Genomic DNA, 19780 nt, shown 5'->3' with positions numbered 1-19780 from the left:
TTTTCGAGTGTTCCATTTCAAAAACACGAGGTATACTTTTCCGAAAGGTGTTTATATTATTTTGGCGGTGAAAAAGTTACAGGTCAAACTTTGTCATAAGTATTTTCTAACTGTTTAAAAAAATATCTGCCTGGACTATTATACGCCGCTATGACCAATTTCGTCTTAGGAATATTACTATAACGTGAACAACAAGGTTCGAAGCAACTTGGTTCGAAGCATATTTGAAAGTACACAACGTTAATATTTAGGCCCGAACCCACCGAACACTACATAATTTCACATGTTCTTATTCTTGTTAGGGGCTATGTAAGTCTTCTTAGCGCCTTTGTATCACTGCGACCATTCCTGATCTATTGTGATCAATTTTACCATTTGCTCTAAAATATTATTTTATGCCTTGAAATTAGTCCCTGATCCTAACTTATCTGTATTTTTTTACAACATTTTTATTAATTTATGTATCACATTGACTACTGATCCTACACATATATGAATTTACTTTACGTTAACTTCAGAATCAAGCAAAAAATAAAAACCGGCCAAGAGCGTGTCGGGCCACGCTCAGTGTAGGGTTCCGTAGTTTCCCGTATTTTTCTCAAAAACTACTGAACCTATCAAGTTCAAAACAATTTTCCTAGAAAGTCTTTATAAAGTTCTACTTTTGTGATTTTTTTCATATTTTTTAAACATATGGTTCAAAAGTTAGAGGGGGGGACGCACTTTTTTTTCCTTTAGGAGCGATTATTTCCGAAAATATTAATATTATCAAAAAAACGATCTTAGTAAACCCTTATTCATTTTTTAATACCTATCCAACAATATATCACACGTTGGGGTTGGAATGAAAAAAAATATCAGCCCCCACTTTACATGAAGGGGGGGTACCCTAATAAAACATTTTTTTCCATTTTTTATTTTTGCACTTTGTTGGCGTGATTGATATACATATTTGTACCAAATTTCAGCTTTCTAGTGCTAACGGTTACTGAGATTATCCGCGGACGGACGGACGGACGGACAGACATGGCGAAACTATAAGGGTTCCTAGTTGACTACGGAACCCTAAAAACTGGGCTACAGCGACATTTTGTGAGCTAAGAGGTCAAAGTGACTAACAAAATACATACCTGACGCTATTATTGATGAATGAAACTTTGGAGACTACCAGTCTTTATGAATCACGTGTCTCTGATAACATTACCTAACGTTAATCACGGGGTGCGTGTGACGTGACGTGGTAATATATACAGACTCCTAATAGACACGACACACCACTTGCGTGATGTGTGCGTACCGTACACGTAGCATGTATGCTTACGTCTTTAAAACTAATTTAATATATGGCATATGAAATTATGTAGTCGGTGACTCAAAATTTGCGTTAGCTAACTATACTATATAAACTCTATGAAGATACAGTATACAATGGAAGGTATATCCGAAACTGTTTGGAGTTCATATTGTCGAGTGAAAATAGTGAGATGCATTTATAATATACACTTTACAATATACTTTGATCGTTTTCTATAATATCTTATATTTCAGCTACATTCATAATATCACGGCCGACAGTATTCTGTCTCTGAAACGTCTTTTTAAAGCATCTAAATAATGTTTGAACGAACGAAATGTTGCCTTCACAATACTATAGCGTATTCTAATCGGATGCCTGTATCCTGTATCACATTTTAATACAAAGCTGTTCGAAGCATTTTAATATTTGAGCTATGTACTATTTCCATAGTAAATAGTTAATTTGATTCAAAGAGTATGATCTGTGTTTATTTCAGAGGTTCCTAACCATTGTTGGCCCTTCACCAATTAAGATAAGCATTCTTCACACACTGACAGAAAACACCTTCTACTTGTTACTTATTTCTTTAGAACTATTTAAAGGTTAGTTACCTCTGCCATATATGTACGCATAGCTTTGTAGTAAAATGTTACGCGTCATACTCACGAGGTAGCACGGATGTACGGCAAAGGATGCAGCTTTGTGTAATAAGATATACTGATACGAGGGGTGAAATTGCGTTTTCCAATATTTTGCGAAGCGAATTCATACTGAACAGTTTTAATTTAGGTAATCGTATAAAACAATTTAGTCGCTTTATAGAATGATCATTTACATATTGTAGGATTATTTCTTCGTCGCGGACGAGAATAATATTTAAAGAAGGCGATAGACACTTAATGCGATCGTTTTAGATCACATCATCGGCAAACAACCATATGGGCGGACGTCTGAAACTTTATAGGAGCACGCCGCCGACCCTTTTAATATCTGTACATATCATTTTTGGAAAACCTATTCTTAAAAGAAAGCTCGTCATCCTCTTAGTGTGTTTACATTATCCGATCAGATATCGGTCGGAGGAAGGATTGCAAAGGCAAAAATCAAAGATGGCGGCGCGCACTCTAGTTATACGCATCAAGCCGCATCCTTCACCACGTCCTCACGACCGTCTCGTATGTCGGAGGTCGCAGGCCGCACGCGCTAGTCGTCGGCCTTGACGTAGAACAGCAGGTAGGGCGCGGCGGCGGCGGCGGCGCGCGGCTCGGCGCCCAGCAGCGCGCTGAACTCCTGGTTGGAGATCGGCTTCACCTGCTCGTCGTCGCACGCCAGCCACGACGCTTCGGGACGAGGTCGCGGGACGCAGCACTCTGGAATTGTTACAAAACTATTCTTTACGACGATCCTTCGAACGAACCGGATCTGACAAAAACGGGACCTCACAGTCGGTTATCTGCCGCCTGGGTCACCAAAATAGTGTACGCGTGAAGTTGGTGGACTGTGGAGGCGCGTCACTAATTCTGCAGCACAAATATGTCTCCGCCTCCGATCTCTGCACCCGATACGGGAGCCATACGACACGTGTGCACGGTTTCTACTTCGGTGTAGCTATATTACCTTTATGAATGAATGAATTAATTACTTTATTGCGATAAACATGGTATATACATTAGGTGGTACATTATTATTTTTGAGTAGCAATACATGTTTAGCCACAAATGGCATGCAAAATTATATCTTAACCGATGGAACGGTGAAACAGTGTCCGCATGAAGTTGATAGGCCGTGTCTCGGGCTCCGTTACCGGCGCCGGGTTCAACACGAGCGTACAAAATAGACTGGCTACGATGTAACTATGTTACCTCTAGCGACACAGCCCGGTATCTGCTATCCATAGCTGGGCACCGTTAATCAAATAGTTAACTTCGATAATCGTTAATCCGTTACTATAAAAGTTAACTTCGTTAATCGTTAAAGCGATACATTTCAACAAATTTAACGGAAGGTAAAGTTAATCGACAATCCGTTAATCGTGATAAAAAAATATTTTACTGTAGCTAGTTGCATCAGTTATCAACTATTAAGTTTTTGGGTAAATATGTTATGTAAATAAAAGACCGAAGATACAAAATCACTTACAAAAAATCCCAAAATATATAAACAAATGTTAATAAAACCTATTGTTCTCTTTGGACTTATACTGTTTCGGGTGCCGCCTTGGACCCGTAGGTGGGTCATTCAGGGCCGAGCTGCCGGTGGTTAGGGAGACACATTATTATTGTGATATGTATGTCTTTCCCATCGCGGAACAATGGTGTTCGGTTGCGGACGATTTATGGAGGCGTCGTGCCTGATGCCAACGGGCCAACGCAGTAGAGGCCCATTTGACACTTTAATGAAATCCAAAGGCACCAATTGATATGTAGACCGAGCGGATGCTGCCCTTGCCGTGTCATGGGACGCAGCGGTCAGAGCAAGTTTTACTCGGCGCCGAACTGGATTAACGTGACTCGAAGAATTTAATTTGAAGTTAACGAAGAGTTAATGAAATCTAAAATGAAGTGGGCTATTGGATGAAAGTGTAAGACTAAATACTGGGCTATTGAATAAAAAACCGGACGCCTGCCTAATAAAATGGTATTCAATTTTATTTCCGGCAGACGGTGACTCGCCCCCACAAGATAATAAAACAGTATTCCCATGAAGTTGGTGGACTGTGGAGGCGCGTCGCTTGTCCTGGAGCAGGTGGTACCGGCACCCAGTACAACGCGAGCGTACAACAGACTAACTATGGTGTAACTATGTTACCTTTAGCAGCACAGCCAGGCGTCTGTTGCCTGGGCCGGTGGAACAGTGTCCGCATGAAGTTGGTGGGCTGTGGAGGCGCGTCGCTAGTCCTGGAGCAAGTGTCGCCGGCTCCGTTGTTGGCGCCGGGCGCGGCGCGAGCGTACGACACGTAGTGGCCGCCTGATAACGACTGCCCGAGGTGCATGATCACCGCCCAGAGGACGTAACTAAAATTATATATGCTCATGTGAATTTATAATTTAAAAAAAAATAATAAAAAAGGGAGTCGGTCCTATTGTACAATGAGTTATGGTTTGCAATATTTGTCCAATCATTTTGGTGAGAACTTGAGCGTATTGCGTCAATTATTGTATTCTGCGGTATTGTGAGGTGATGTATTTTATATATGTTTGTTTCTTTTGTTAATCACCTAATAATATCTATAAACTGAATTGTACAGTGCTTTGGTTTCGACTGTAATGCTGTAAATTATGTTTACAATAAATAAATAATAAATAAATCAAATTCACACGTCGATCCGAAGTTTAAACCAGATGTTGCAATAATATATACACACAGACTTACTTGAACCGCAAACACAAGTGTCCTGAGGTGGTAGCATGGTTTCCATATCTCCCGTTACTTTCGAACTTGTTAGAAGATGATAGACAATAAAAAATTGCGCTTTCAGCACCAAAATGTATCCAGACAATTTCCATTCCACCAACATCATTATAGAATCTTCGCCAATGATTTTTAATGTTCATTAAAATAATGAATTAACCTGTGTGTGGGCGCCGCGCGCACACCTCGGTATGAGTTATCTTCTCCATGCTGCTGTTGAACTTGTCATCAGCACTCGGTATTCATCAAGGTTTCAAAGTTGTCCACCCCACTTTTTTTGTAACATGGGTATTTTTACGCGATTCATAGTCAGAATCGCGAGGTCTTTCGATCCTGATAGGAGAAAAAAAAAATGTGCCCAGATTTCCATACATTTTTCAAACATTCCATTTCGTTATACAAAATGTATGAAAAAATGGTAACGGAATGGGGAAAAAAACTCAGGACACTTTTTTTCTCCTATTAGGATTGAAAGAGCTTGCGATTCTGAGCGGAAACCACATAAAAATTTAACAGAAAAGAAGTGGACAACTTTGAAAAAAAAAAAAAAAAAAAATTGGTTGTCTGTAAAGTCGGTTTACGGACGGTAGTTTAACGTGATAACGTCAAACATTACAGTAGTATAGACAGGGGCGGTCAGAGTATAGCAAAAGGGGCCCGATTCTGGGACTTTTTTCACGTTTTTTTATTTATTTATTTATTTATTAAAAATACACAAAAGTTAACAGTATTTCACCAAAGCACTTATGTGGTAATATAATTATGTAAATGTTAAATTGACATAAATAAAAGCAAACACACTTAAAAGTTAAACTATGGTTATTACATTAATCACCTAAGGAGTGTAGAGTCTATGAACCTTAAGAGTTTTCTGTAAAACACACCAACACTATCAGCAAATATGTCAATATCGTCTGTCTCCAACATGATGCGGTTAAGAGCAGCTCGGGCTCGAGCGGTGCGCCGGCCGCCGCGAACAGGCGCCGCCGCCGCCGCGCCGGCACCGCGCCCGGCATGCCAACCACCACATTCGCTCTTGGCACTTGCAGCCCCATTCTCTCAAGCACGGATGCGTCATCTACTCTATGGTGAAACAGTTGGCGGTAATGCATAATATGCAGCAGTTTCCGTCTGGTTTCTAGAGTTTCAAGACCAACCATTCCTGTTACGAATAGAGATGGATACATATATGGGTAATATCCGTACAGTTGTTTGTAAATGTGCCTACAGAACTTCCTCTGCACTCTTTCTAGCATAGTGTTTTGTTCTTATTTGAAAGAATGCATTAAAATAAGCATCTTTTATAAATTAAAGTTTTTTTTAAAACCTACTAATTTAGGAGTTAGAGTGGTGCAAAGTTGCAAAATTTTCCCGTAGCATTACTAAGGCGCCAGAGACAGAAAGCGATATCGACGGAGCCCCGCTTATTACAGAAACTGCACAGAATAGGAGCCTTCGGCCGTTTGAAGATACCTAACGAACCTAACCTATACCTATATAAAAGTCGTCATTTTGTATCCTAGACACGCGTTAATTTTATTAAAGTGCTAGTGCCATTTACTAATCTTAGAACCCTAATATCTCAGTAAATATTAATGGAAAAGAAAAAGTTTATATAACAAAACATCCTTATTTAAACGTGTTCTATATGATTTATCAATATTAACATAGGTTATATTGGTAAAAAAAATCATCGTAAATTTATTGTCTCTGGCGCCTTAGTAAATACTATGGGAAAATTCGCAACTTCGTACTGCTCTAACTCCTAAATAAGTAGGTTTTTCAAACAACTTCATTCTATAAAAGATGCTTATTTTAATGCAATCTTTCATGTTTTTAAATTACAAACACTCAAAAATAATAAAAATGGTCCATACACAAACCACTAAACTTGCTCTTGCTTGGTGGCCTTGAGGAACGGGACAATGACGACATCTTTTTCGTGCATGCTGCCCGTAGTAACGAGTAATTAGACGTTATCACGTCAAAATGGCGGATGACCGAGTGGTCCTGTGCCCCTGCAATACATCGACAAGGTATATCATTTACCTGTGTGTGGGCGATTGATCCTGCGGGCGCCGCGCGCACACCTCGCAGAAGCAAGGCATGAGCAGGGGCGTGGGCGCGTACCGCGTGATCTTCTCCATGCCGCCGCTGAACCTGCATACATCGGAATTTGGGCTCAGTTGCATCAACTACAGTAGGGTTGTATCACTATTGTATGGAGAATAACCTAACCACAAAATTAAAATTTTGAAAAAACCCCCGACCGCGACATAGTAGACCGATTTTCATGAAACATGGCTAAGAACACTCCCGACTAGCTCAGCTTTCAGATAAAAAAAACTAAATCTAAATCGGTTCATCCGTTCGGGAGCTACAATGCCACAGACAGACAGACACACACACAGACAGACAGACAAACAGACAGACACGTCAAAAAAGATAAGTTATGTTATTTTTCATGTCGTCGCTTACCAATGAGGAGGCACACTCAAAAGGTTATGACAGATGGCGTCACCCTATTAGTCCATACGTGAGAGCGAGAAGATATGTTCTTTCTCTCTCTCACATATGAATGACAGTGACATGCCTTGACACTTGCACAGGCGCCGCCTGGCGGGATTAAATGGCAGTGTGCCTCCTCATTGGTTGCTCCCTATACTAAAAAACATCTGTTTGAACTTTTAGAACATTAATATCAATGAAGTATGATTTTGTATCAAATTTTTTTTTAAGTTTTATAAAAATTATAAGCACTATATTTCAAATATTTTATTGTAAAATTAAAATAACGAGCATAAAAACACTCAAGAGTGGCAGGTAAAAATAATAAATAAATAATTTTACATTTAACTATATCTACTAAAAGATGAAAAAATTAGTACCCGCAATTCAGACCGATGAATTACAATCTTTTTTTTCAACAGAAATTCATCATTAACAGCTGTTTAATAGACGCCATTTTTGTCACGCACACTACTACAAACGTATACCTACATTATATACGCACACACACAAATATTATCGGCCGACAGCTGGCCCGGTCCGGCATGCCAAAAATGTCGGAAGCGTCCTGCCGATATCGGCAGTTCGATGGTGCCTCTGACAAAAACTGTTGTAGGAGAGTGCCATCTGCATTAAATCCGCAATTTTTGCGTTTTATATCGTTTTTTAGTAATAATGATCTATTAAATACATAAATGAAGACCTGGAAGCGCATAAATCTTACATTTTACATCCGATATCGGATCGGATAATGTGAAAACGGCCTTAGGATAAGGCTTGAGTGTACGCTCGGTCGGTTCGGCGTGCAGCGGGGCGGGGTGGCCTTTGTGCACGCTATTCAGCGTCGACTCAGGACACCTGTAGGAGCTTCAATTGTTTGACATGCACGCCGCTCGCCCCGCCTTGCACAACGCCCAATTCGAGCGTGCTAGAGGGCCGCACACTTAGCGTTATTACTAGAGAAAAATAACTAAGAAAAGGAATGAAATATAAAATCTACATTTTACACACTGTAATAACTAACCTAACCACAAAATTAAAATTTTTTAAAAACCACCGACCGCGACATAGTAAACCGATTTATCTTCATGAAACAAGGCTAAGAACACTCCCGACTAACTCAGCTTTCAGACAAAAAAACTAAATCTAAATCGGTTCATCCGTTCGGGAGCTACTATGCCACAGACAGACACACACACAGAAAGACAGACAGACAGACAGATAGACAGACAGACAAACACACAAACAGACACGTCAAACTTATAACACCCCGTCGTTTTTGCGTAGGGGGTTAAAAAAGCAGACTGGTAGGTATTTTCAAAGATAGCAAATTCTAATAGTATAGTATAGGTTGTCACTTTCTTATGTACCATCGGCAACACTGTTAACTGTACATTTGCAATCCTTATTACAAGGGCATAAAGTCTACAGATGGTTAGTTAAGAGTGTTGCTGTTAGTACTAAAGTTTACCAAAAATAACACAGAATAGAGGCACAAAGACGAACTTATCCCTAGTCTTACCAAAAGCGATCAAATTTGTGGTCGCTTATGTATCGCGTATAAAAATGAATTCAAAACTCTTATTATAGGTATGTTGTTCAGTCTTTTTAACCCATAAATGCATGAATTTTTCTTTTAACGAGATATTAATATATGTGATAGACAATGGTTTTCTGACTGGAAAAGTAATAAAAAAAATATTTAATACCGATTTTAATACCAAATCAGTGTTAGAAGTTAAATAGGCCAAAACTTATTTATATAAATATATAATTATTGGTAAGTTTTATTTGTAAAGTTTTACTACTATTAGAAAGGTACACTATTTGTGAAACCCCCGTGATAAAATGTTTAAACATAAACTAATTACTAACTCCGAAAAAATCTGCCTAAATCACATACTAAAAAATCGCCATCATCCTGTTTTTTCACACTTTTCCGCCATTTCATCTTTATCCTTAAATAATAAATAGTAAATCATAATATTATTTAATTATTTATTAAATAATAATAAATACTGAATAATAATTAAGCTATAAATGTGATTTTGGATATCTACATATTGAGCCACATGCCATCAAATATGTGATGCATATATACATCACCATGCATTTAAGGGTTAAAGTGGCTTGCAAAAGAAACCTACAAAGTGAAACTAGATTAGACAAAAAAAGTGAATGGTGGCAAAAATACATCACAAGATAGGCCAAAATAAAATGAAATCAAATGTTACCTTTTTAGTTGCAACACTAGAATTCGAGGTAGTCGGAGTACGCCACGCTGCGCCGCGCTTCGTTGTAGCGGAGGCAGCGTTCGCACCAATACTGCAAAACACACATATATCTGACTTTACTCCATTTAAAGATTAAGCTGTATTTTCTTGAAACGAATTTTGGGCGAGTTGAGATTTTTTTGACGCTGAGTGTATTTGTTTAATGACGCGTGTTTATCATCTTTTTTTCGGCCTTTAAACAATGATTTTCATCCCATCACCTTCATCATCATCACCAGCCTATATAAACGTTCCAGCTGACCACGGCTGGGCCAATATTCCACAGGTTACGTGACAAGACGTTAGACCCCCCCTCCCCCTCTGTGACCAAGCGTAGTATTTTGACGACCCCTCCCCCCCCCCCTAAACGTGTCACGTTTTTTGGGTACGTTCCCTTAGATAAATACTATAACACAAAATTTTAAAACCCTCCGACATAGTGGACCGATTTCAAACATGGCTAAGAGCACTCCCGACTAATTCAGCTTTCAAACAAAAAACCCGGAAGGGTTCAGAGTCGGGAGTTTCCTCCTCGCCTACTGGGACACACAGTTTTCCAGGCCTGCCTGCACCTGCCACTGCTGTACACACATATGCTATCATCGTGACACCTCCTGCACTCTTGGGTCACTTGCAACTGCCAGTGCCACTCACACATGCTGTCATAGCGACAACTCCTACCTTGTTCTGATCCCTCAGGTACTCGCTGGTGAGACAGGCGGCCCGGAAGGTCTAGTAGTTAGGAGCATACTTCTCAACTACAAGATAACACATGCCTGCGTAACTATACCTGCCACATTCTGTGCTACCATAGTGACAGTCCCTAACTTCCTACCCTGTTCTGATCCCTCAGGTACTCGCTGGTGAGACAGGCGACCCGGAAGGGTTAGTAGTTAGGAGCATACTTCTCAACTACAAGATAACACATGCCTGCCTAACTATACCTGCCACATTCTGTGCTACCATAGTGACAGTTCCTAACTTCCTACCTTGTTCTGATCCCTCAGGTACTCGCTGGTGAGACAGGCGGCCCGGAAGGGTTCAGAGTCGGGAGCTTCCTCCTCGCCTACAGGCACACACAGTTCTAGGACCGCTTGCGCCTTCTCCGTCACCGCTTCGCACTCTAGGCACATTGTTCGGACTACCATCGTGCCTGCAACAAAACAATGCCACTTGATATTTGAAAAAATCGACATAATTTTAGGGACCAGGGACCATCCACACACAGGCGATGCATGTCCTGAGACGCGGAACGGACGTCAGCGTCGCGTTGCTTGAGTGTAATTTAAAGACGTCTCCTCAGTACATTTTGTATAGGAAGGACGAGCAAGGGACGTCGCTTGGCGCGCCCCAAGCGACGCGTCGCTTGGGGGCGCGTCTTACGTCCTTCTTATACAAAATGTACTGAGGAGACGTTTTTAAAATTACATTTGGGCGGCGTCGCCTATGTGTCAGTAGTACGTAAGCACTGCCTATATAATCGTGTACCTTGCCTAATATCAGTCAGAATAAATCATATATTCATCGAAGCTGTTGTTTCTCTAATGCCATCCGTACATGGCGACCCTGCCTTTTAAGGCAGGCCCCTTAGTTAAGGATAGCAATAATTACACTTATATATTAACGCTTCAATGCGACTTGACCAAATACGTCGAGGCGTATCCGCTTACATCTAAGGACACAGTCTCAGTGGCAACCGCTTTTGTTAACAGTTTCATTTTGAGATATGGTATTCCTCGAGAAATAATAACTGACCGGGGTACTGAATTTTTGTCATCCACAATGCAGGAAGTATGCAAACTTTTAAACATAAGTCATTTAAAGTCAACATCTTACCATCATCAAACCATAGGTTCCTTAGAAAATAATCACAAACATTTAATTTCTTACTTACGCATTCAAACTGATAATGAAACTAACAATTGGAGTTCATGGCTACCCTACTGGTGTTTTGCTTACAATACGACTGTTCATTCAGAAACCCGATACACTCCATATGAACTTGTCTTTGGCCGACGATGCAATATACCGAGTAATCTTTGTGATTCATTAGATCCTATGTATAACTTCTGAATGACTATTCCTTTGAATTAAAATACCGATTACAAAAATCCCAATATGACGCAAAATGTAATTTAATTCAAGGGAAAACATTAAGAAAAGCGCAGTACGACCACAAGGTTAACCCTGTAACTTATAAATCCGGCGATATGATTTTGATTAAAAATGAAGCGCTTAGTAATAAGTTAGACCCGCTGTATAAAGGGCCTTTCCTAGTTGTAAGACAAATTGACCCTAACGTTGTAATCATAGTTAAGGATAAAGAGGTGTCGGTTCATAAAAACCGTACAAAGTTGTACTCACCTTAGCAAATTATGTTTAAGTACCTACCTTTCTTTTTTTTTTGTTTCTTTATTTATGTAATGTTGAGAAAAAAAAAAAAGAAAAATAATAATTTTCTTTTTTTTTTCCTTTTTTGGTGGGGCGTGTGATGTAGTATGTATTTACCTATGTCAGTAGTACGTAAGCACTGCCTATATAATCGTGTACCTTGCCTAATATCAGTCAGAATAAATCATATATTCATCGAAGCTGTTGTTTCTCTAATGCCATCCGTACACCTATGTGGATGGTCCCTTGAAGAGGTCACAACTTGCGAAGATTACTGAGCCCAAATTGTTGTAAAATCTCATAAATCTTGTGCTATTTACCTCAATCTTCGGTAACAAAGTGGAACCCAGGGTTGGGCTGAGCAGTGTCACAGTATAAGGACGATACAGTAATAATTCTTCAAACAAATTTTGCGCCGCGCTGTTTGTCCTTGAGTAGCGCTCTGCGCGAGCGAGGTGCAGAGAGTACAGTCAACCAATTGGAACCCTAGGCCACTGTAGAACTATGTCATAGTGACGCTATAAATCAGATGGTAAGAAATCTCTTACTGCTTGTCATTTTGACATGGTTGTATAGTGGCCTAGGGTTCCAATTGGTCGACTGTACATGCGGAACGTCAGTACGCGCCGCGTTGCGTGGCGCTGCCAAGGTCGCGTGCGGCGCGTGACTACGATTAACTACTGAGTCGTCCTTATACCGTGGCAGTGTTGTTTTCAATGGGCGTTTCTTAACACTGGTCACCAAAAAGTAGATTACAAGACAAAGAAGGTTGGGCTCAGCTTGGTTACAAGACGAAGAAGGCGCTGTCTTCAGTAGGCGTGACTCTTGTTTCCCTCCTTGCGTTTCTTCCACGACTTGCGAAGGTTGGCAAGACCAAGCTTACTGTTACTAGTCACTACCTTAAATTGTATTTAAAGTCGTCAGCAACGAAATCCCATCCAGGCCTATGGTCAGGTTCAGCCGGAAGGCACCCTGTCTTCAGTAGGCGTGACTCTTGTTTCCCTCCTTGCGTTTCTTTCACGACTTGCGAAGGTTGGCAAGACCAAGCTTACTGTCACTACCTTAAAGTGGTGTATTTACCTTCAAAGTCGTCAGCAACGAAATCCCATCCGGGCCTATGGTCAGGTTCAGCCGGAGAAGGCGCCCTGTCCTCAGTAGGCGAGTGCCTCTTGTTGCCCTCCTTGCGTTTCTTCCACGACTTGCGAAGGTTGCCGAGACTGGATTTGCTGTCGCTATCGAGACTTGGTTGCCGGCCGACGCCGTTGCTATAAATATTACAAAAGGTGTTAGATATAATATTCCCATTTGAATATTTACGACGTACGTGGCCCGTGGGCAGCCACAAGAGCCTGATGCGGATTAGAGATTTTACACACACCGATCGCGTATGTTACTAATATTCAACTTCTTATTATAAAAACACAAAATAGCTAATCCTACAAACAATAATATACTATAGATGGATGGATTGATCAATCTCAGAAGTCGTTGGTATGAAAATTACACCACATCATTATTTTACTATTTAAGGCCTACAGGGCTACCCTGCATAAGGCCTGATTTAGACGGCGTGCGAACTCGCATGCGATTTTAGGTACATCGCGGGGTGTAAAGGTTACCTACATACAATTTTGCACAGCCATCAAACGCCGCAATGTAATAAAACTTGTATGCGAGTTCTCGTACCGTCTAAATGGCAACTCGGGCATAAGAATTGTTTTAAAAATGAACCTTAACTTGCCCAAATAGTATTTTTCATATGCACCTATATTGTAAATTTCATCGACATCGCAATAGCCGTTTTTTAAAAATTCATGAAATAAGTATGCAAATGTGTTCGAAACAAATATGATACTGTGAGTCTAGTGAAAAAGGCTTATAACTCAAATTGACTCGGTGAAAAAGGTCACAAGTCAATTTGAGTTATACCCTTTTTCACTAGACCCCACAGGATTATTTTCCGCTACTGTAAGGCACAGCGGGGCAAATCTCGACTGAGGGGAGGGCAAATGTAACTAGTCCATTTTTTTTCCATGTTTTACAATGTTTGCATTATTAAAGTGTTCAGTGGATACATACAGAACTCAACATCATAGTGTAATAATGGAAAAAATGGATTAGTTACAATTGCCCCCCAGTCGAGATTTGCCCCGCTGTACCTTATCTGGAATAGGCAGTTTCCTTTACCTGTCTCCGTTCTCGGGCGCCTGTAACCGCGCGCGGTCGCTGAGCGCTCGACACGTCTCGCGGATGTTGTCGAGGATGCACACCAGCAGTTCGTGGGCATCTTGTTGCCGGTTACCTGGAAACGATAGTTTTATGTAAAGTATATTGTTTATAACTAAAGTCTAATATGTTGTTTAGTTTTATGTAAACCACCAAAAAGCGTAAGAAATCAAAAATTTAAAACCCTTGAAGTTTTTACGTCCAAAAGTTAGTAAGGGGGCACGCAAGCTGCCCAAGACTGGAGTCAATGGAGGAAAATGATTCGAGCCCTACACCCTAGTAGAGGGTAACAGGTATAAAAAGAAGACATGATTATGTTGTTACCTTCGAAATGTAGGGTTGACGTCTCGCAGCGCCGCGAGGAAGGCGTCAGCCGCGAAGGGCTCTGGAGAGGCGTCTGATGAGTTACTGTTGTAGCACTTGCTCTCCGCCGCCCGTAGGTTAAGGTACGTTTCGTGAAGTTTCTCCGTTGCTACCTGTAGAAAATAATAAACAAAATTTTTACTATCTTTAATTATTTTATTCTATTTAATTTCATATACAGGATGTATTTCACCCGCTATTAGGTGAGTGAGGGCAGCAACCAGATCTTGTGCTGCCCCGCGAAAATGGTCTTAGTAGACCATCCCCTGATTTGAAAAAAAAAACATACAGGATGCGAGAAAAGGATCATTTTTGACAAACTTTTTGATGCCAATCGATCCCATTCACGATCAAAAGTTTGTATTGAATAAAAATAAAATCCAGCTATAATAGCCACAAATGAAGAAAAACTTTTCCCATACAATTTGTATTAAAAAAATGCTGTTTTTTTATGACATTCCAAATCCTCTTCAGTTATTAATTATTGTGAAATTTTGTAGCAATGTATCATCACTTTTGGAATCCCATTAACTTAATACAATATTTGAGTAAGATAGAGATAACGGAAATATTTAATAAATGTGAAATAATGTCAGGGCATTAGATCAATGTTTGATAACACAATGTAGGCCAGAGGATATCATATCATTGTAGCCTACATCTTTTGACAGAAATTTAAATTTTGTAATCATTATTTAAGATTTTTTTTACTATGTTCACAATACCAAAGTATCTCCAGCTAAATAAAACTAATAAGAACACTAACATTATGTGCTAGCGCACTGCAGAAGACCTTATAAAAGCTACCCCTCGAGGGTTGGAGGTGGCAAGATATTGGCAAAATATTATTAAAAATCAATTCTTATTTATCAAATATTATTTAGTTTAGAACTTATGATCCCTTCACATGATACGAAGAACATTATGTCACCAGTGCGAGTTTTCAAACCATGGAATATTATTAAATGAAATTAAATACCTGTTGAAACTGCAATTATGTACTTTTTACTAATTACTAAAGCCATTGCACAAATAAAACGTCTAGTCTAAACATGGTTTATTCTTTTAAACAGTGTTGTATTGGGTTGGTATTGGTAATCCATAGTAATATTAATAAATGGGAAAGCAAATGGGGCCTTGGGGCCTATATTTATTTCATTTTATTCAATTTTTCATATTTAAAAAATCTGAAAACATGTGTAAGTTGTTTGACCGTCTTACCGCGAAACGGAGAAACGAATTGACGTGAAATTAGTAAGGAGCATTCTGTAATTTTCGGTATTAACGCGAGCGAAGCCGCGGGCAAAAAATACTGAGAATAAAACTGAATAATATTCTACTTTTCTTACCCTTATTTTACTCTTCTCTGAACAGTTATCGGACTGTCCAAGAGAGAGCAGGTCCTTACTACTCCAAGACCTGGCTCCGGACGAAGCTAGACCAGCTGCGCTTCTCCCCAGCGAGGAACTCTTCAGTCGTATGCTGCCGAGAGTTGTGTTCTGTTCCACACTGGCCAAGTCAGAGACCAGGTGGTGAAGGTTGTGGAGGAATCTTGGTGCATACCTGAGAAGAGAAAAAGAAATTAGCAATCTATTTAAACAATACATTGCACACCTTAATAAAGTTTCCTGTATGTATGTCTAATATTATGTCTCTTGTGATACAGCAAAGATTTGATTTTGGGAGATGTAAACACTTTTGTAGTGGCAATTCTTTTATATTAATTTACTTTTACCATGTTTTGCGGCAGCTACAACTATAGCCATAGTTTCAAATTGATATTAAATTTTGAGTTTTAATAGTCACAACCATAAGCACCTCTCCCCAATGTGTTATGGGGGTAACAGATTACCTGTCTACACAGGTATCAGACTGACTTATTCACCACTGTTAATTTTTGGAATTAGCTCGGTCCACACAGAGCGAGGCATTTGCCTCGCGCGGCAAAGAGGCTGAGGCAGCGCGCGCGTTTTGCTCGGCCGAGCAACTTTGCTTTGCTTTGCTTTGTGACGTGCCTTGCTCTGTGTTTGTCCAGCTATTAAAAGTTTGATTTGAAAATGGATGTAGATTCGTGAAAATTATCAATCCTCAAAAATGTCAAAGACATCTTTTTGACGCAAATTTGGGATTCTGAGAGATTTTTCCTTTTCAGGAAATAAGTGACCAACTTACCGCAAGGTATAAAGAACACTGTTGAGAAAGCAAGTGTTGCCGAGGTTAGACAGGGTGGCAATGGGCATCTTGCGCTGCGTCCCATACTGGTTGTCATTGTGGTGGCCATTCAACATGGCAGTGCTTGCCACGGGCGCTTTCAGGATTATCAGCTCTGTTTCTGGTGGAGGATTTGATACTGAAATGGAGAGAAAATATTGAATAGTATGATTAATCACAGTACACAACACAATAAACAATATAGGTATAACTAGCAGTGTAGGGGCGTTGATACAATTCGATTCCCTATGGGTTCCCTAAAATTCTCAATCAACTTCATTCAATCAATGAAAAATTTCACACCTCACCACTGATAACAAGAGTAATGCATGCATTGAAGAAGAGACAGGTAGAAGTATTATAGGAACAAGTACCTCTAGGGACTCTGAACAGAGTAAAAGAGGGTATTTAGCAACCTTAAAACACTGCTAGGTTACTTTAAGGAGCTGGGGCGGCTTGAGTAAAGATGCTTTTTTTATCACTCAAAATAGGCACATTGGTTGTCGATTATGGAAAATGTCTGATAAAACTAACTAAGAGATTTTATTTATAGAAACCCTTGTGTAAGTGATTTCAGTAAATACACAGTAACTGGTCTAGTATTAAATTAAAAGTGCTTAACACTTTCGCTACCAAGAACCCGACTGTCGGGTACACCGCTCGTAGAAGCGTAGCCGATTACATGGGTTTCCCCGTATGTAGCGAAAATGTCGTAGCGCTGCGTAGAGCCCGGTTTCGAAAGTGTTAAGTTTATATTTTTTGTATCATGTTGGTAGGAAACAATCATAATGTCTGCATAATAGTAAACTGAAAAATTACTAGGTAACACAATAGTATATAATGTAGATTTATACACTGGATTATAACAACCTAATTTATATTGTCATAGTTATGATTGGGTGAGTCACTTAGAAAGTCCTAGATCAAAATGTAAACAAGTAATATGATGACCAAATAATAATTTAGTTACTTCCTGAACATCTATTATTCATGAAAGTGATAATAACACCTCGTATTTTATAACAAAACTCAATGGAAACATACCTGGTGGCTTAGGTGATTCAGTGAGTGGCTTTAACTTTTTAGCCGAACTCAAAGTATTGTTATAAGTGCCTTTGAATGGCCGCTTTGCCGGCCTGTTCTCCTTATTATCGTGATTACCGAACTTGCCAGGAACTGATTTCTCTTTCGGGTCTGCAAGTTGTCGGTCTTCGTTGCTCAGATAAGTTGCATTTCTATTCAAGGACAGTGAAAACTTTGCTTTTTCGACTCCTTTTTTCGTTTCAACCAAATTAACTGGCATCTTCAGGATACCTGTGAAGTAGTTGCGAAATGGTAATATCAATTGAGCAAAATGCAGGGGCCACGACTTCGTAACTTTCCCGAGGCATGTCAAGGATTTTTGCCGGAACCTCGATTTTTTCTACGAAACTACTTACATTAACGTTTTCATTAGGCGTATTGACTTACATTATATAGTAAGACAATATAGTTTTCTATTCAACTACTGAAATAAACAGAAATTTTGTAAAAATTAACCGCGAGCACCACCGTTTGTAGCAGTCGGCCATATTGGATTATTTGATTGATGTCAGTGACAGTGATGTCCTCGGCGGTATAAGGCCGGCTACACAACATAACGATTAAAGGCTTTTTAAACGTTGCGTCAAAATATTATAAATCAGTCAATGAATCAAACAAAACAATACAAATCGCAAGCCAGGATCTATGATGTCTGTCGAGGTCACTAAAGGGTAGAAGTATAAAAAAATCCAAGGTCGCAGTACAGTGCACTCATCTGTTAGCTACTTAACCCAACAATGCATGTCTTTTTTTTGCGAAGATTCTAAAAACGCAAAACATTTTTCAACGTAAATGCATGAAGTGCCATATCGGGCACGGGCATCGGGCACATGAAGTATCGGTGGCTGGATTCCCCTGTCTAGCCGCAATGCCGCAGCCGTTGTTGTCAAGCTGCGAGATCGTAAAAGCCAAGTGTAATAATAATGCATCCCTTAACGTATGATAGATGGCGCTGCTGCATTCTTAGCGTACTACCAGATTGGGAACTGTATGCATTGTAGGGTTAAAAGTACGAGCTGTGGTACTAGTATTATATGATCTGTGGTTAAAAGTTTAAAACTTGATATTTTAAGCCTAGCGTCCACTAGGCGCGCCGACTCGAGCCTCGTTAATTCGCTTGCTGCATTCCGTATGAAATTGCGTCCATTAGCGACGCGTCGAAACGCATTCAAATGTATGAGAACTCGATTCGACGCGGCTCGGTTCCGCCTCTAGCCTGGCGTCTTGCTGGCGTCCACTAAGGCGAATGAACGAGGCTCGATTCGGCGAGCCTAGTTGACGCCAGACTTTAGTGGATGCCAGGCCCCGTAGCCGAATGGCATTTCTGCGAAGCGAAACGCCACCGAAACGCCGCATAAAGGTAGTCTGGCTCTGTCGCGCCAATACGCAAGAGCGATAGAGATAGATAGCTACGAAAGAGGTATTATCGTGAGCGTTTGTGCATTCGCGCTAAATGGCTAAAAAACTCAACTCTTCATCCTCCACAGTTCATCGAACTTTTGTAAGTATTCAATCACGAACGAATACATTTATAAAGTTGAATCCATTTCCATACGAACAATTAAATTAATATCGTTTCTTAAACGACTCTCGCAGACTTCTTCCCTTTTCTTCTGTAGTAATTAAAAAGATATTAAGCTTTCTAAAATGGTACTTGGATCTTTATTAACGATCTGTTCATCAAATTGGAATAAATTAACAATAATTGCTGAATCAAAACGCAAAAATATTCAAAGCTTGCAAAGGATTTTAATTATTAATTTAGGTATTACGACTTGCAAATATTATGTTTTATCCATTTATCAAAACGGTCGAAATGCTGACTTCAAATTTCGAAATGGTACAAAGTGATTAAACGTTCGAGCGACGGCGATTACCTACCTAATTGAAACAGATCGATATAGAGTATAGGTATATTATGAATGTCTGGCAAACCAATTTTGTCAGTAGAGAAACGCGGCAAATCTGTAACAACTATAAATGACAAAGTGTAGTACATCTCATGATAAAGTGTACA

General features: G+C 39.8%; 1 protein-coding gene across 1 annotated transcript; it reads right to left on the bottom strand.

Annotated features, from left to right (window-relative positions):
• Positions 1–971: 971 nt before the first annotated feature.
• On the bottom strand, positions 972–18248 carry LOC125242683 (ubiquitin carboxyl-terminal hydrolase 1). Its single transcript, XM_048151551.1, is given in 13 exon segments — positions 972–2667; positions 4106–4311; positions 6758–6868; positions 9451–9487; positions 9490–9541; positions 10479–10642; positions 12961–13145; positions 14068–14184; positions 14434–14582; positions 15819–16032; positions 16642–16819; positions 17725–17994; positions 18120–18248. Coding segments are annotated over 12 exon segments (1839 nt in total). The 5' UTR covers positions 17984–17994; positions 18120–18248; the 3' UTR covers positions 972–2500.
• Between the last annotated feature and the right edge of the window lie 1532 nt (positions 18249–19780).

This window comes from Leguminivora glycinivorella, chromosome 3 (assembly GCF_023078275.1).
Source record: "Leguminivora glycinivorella isolate SPB_JAAS2020 chromosome 3, LegGlyc_1.1, whole genome shotgun sequence".
NCBI classification, from domain to species: Eukaryota; Metazoa; Arthropoda; class Insecta; order Lepidoptera; family Tortricidae; genus Leguminivora; species Leguminivora glycinivorella.
The sequence above is the reverse complement of the archived record's forward strand: the minus strand, read 5'-3'. Positions and strand labels throughout refer to the sequence as shown.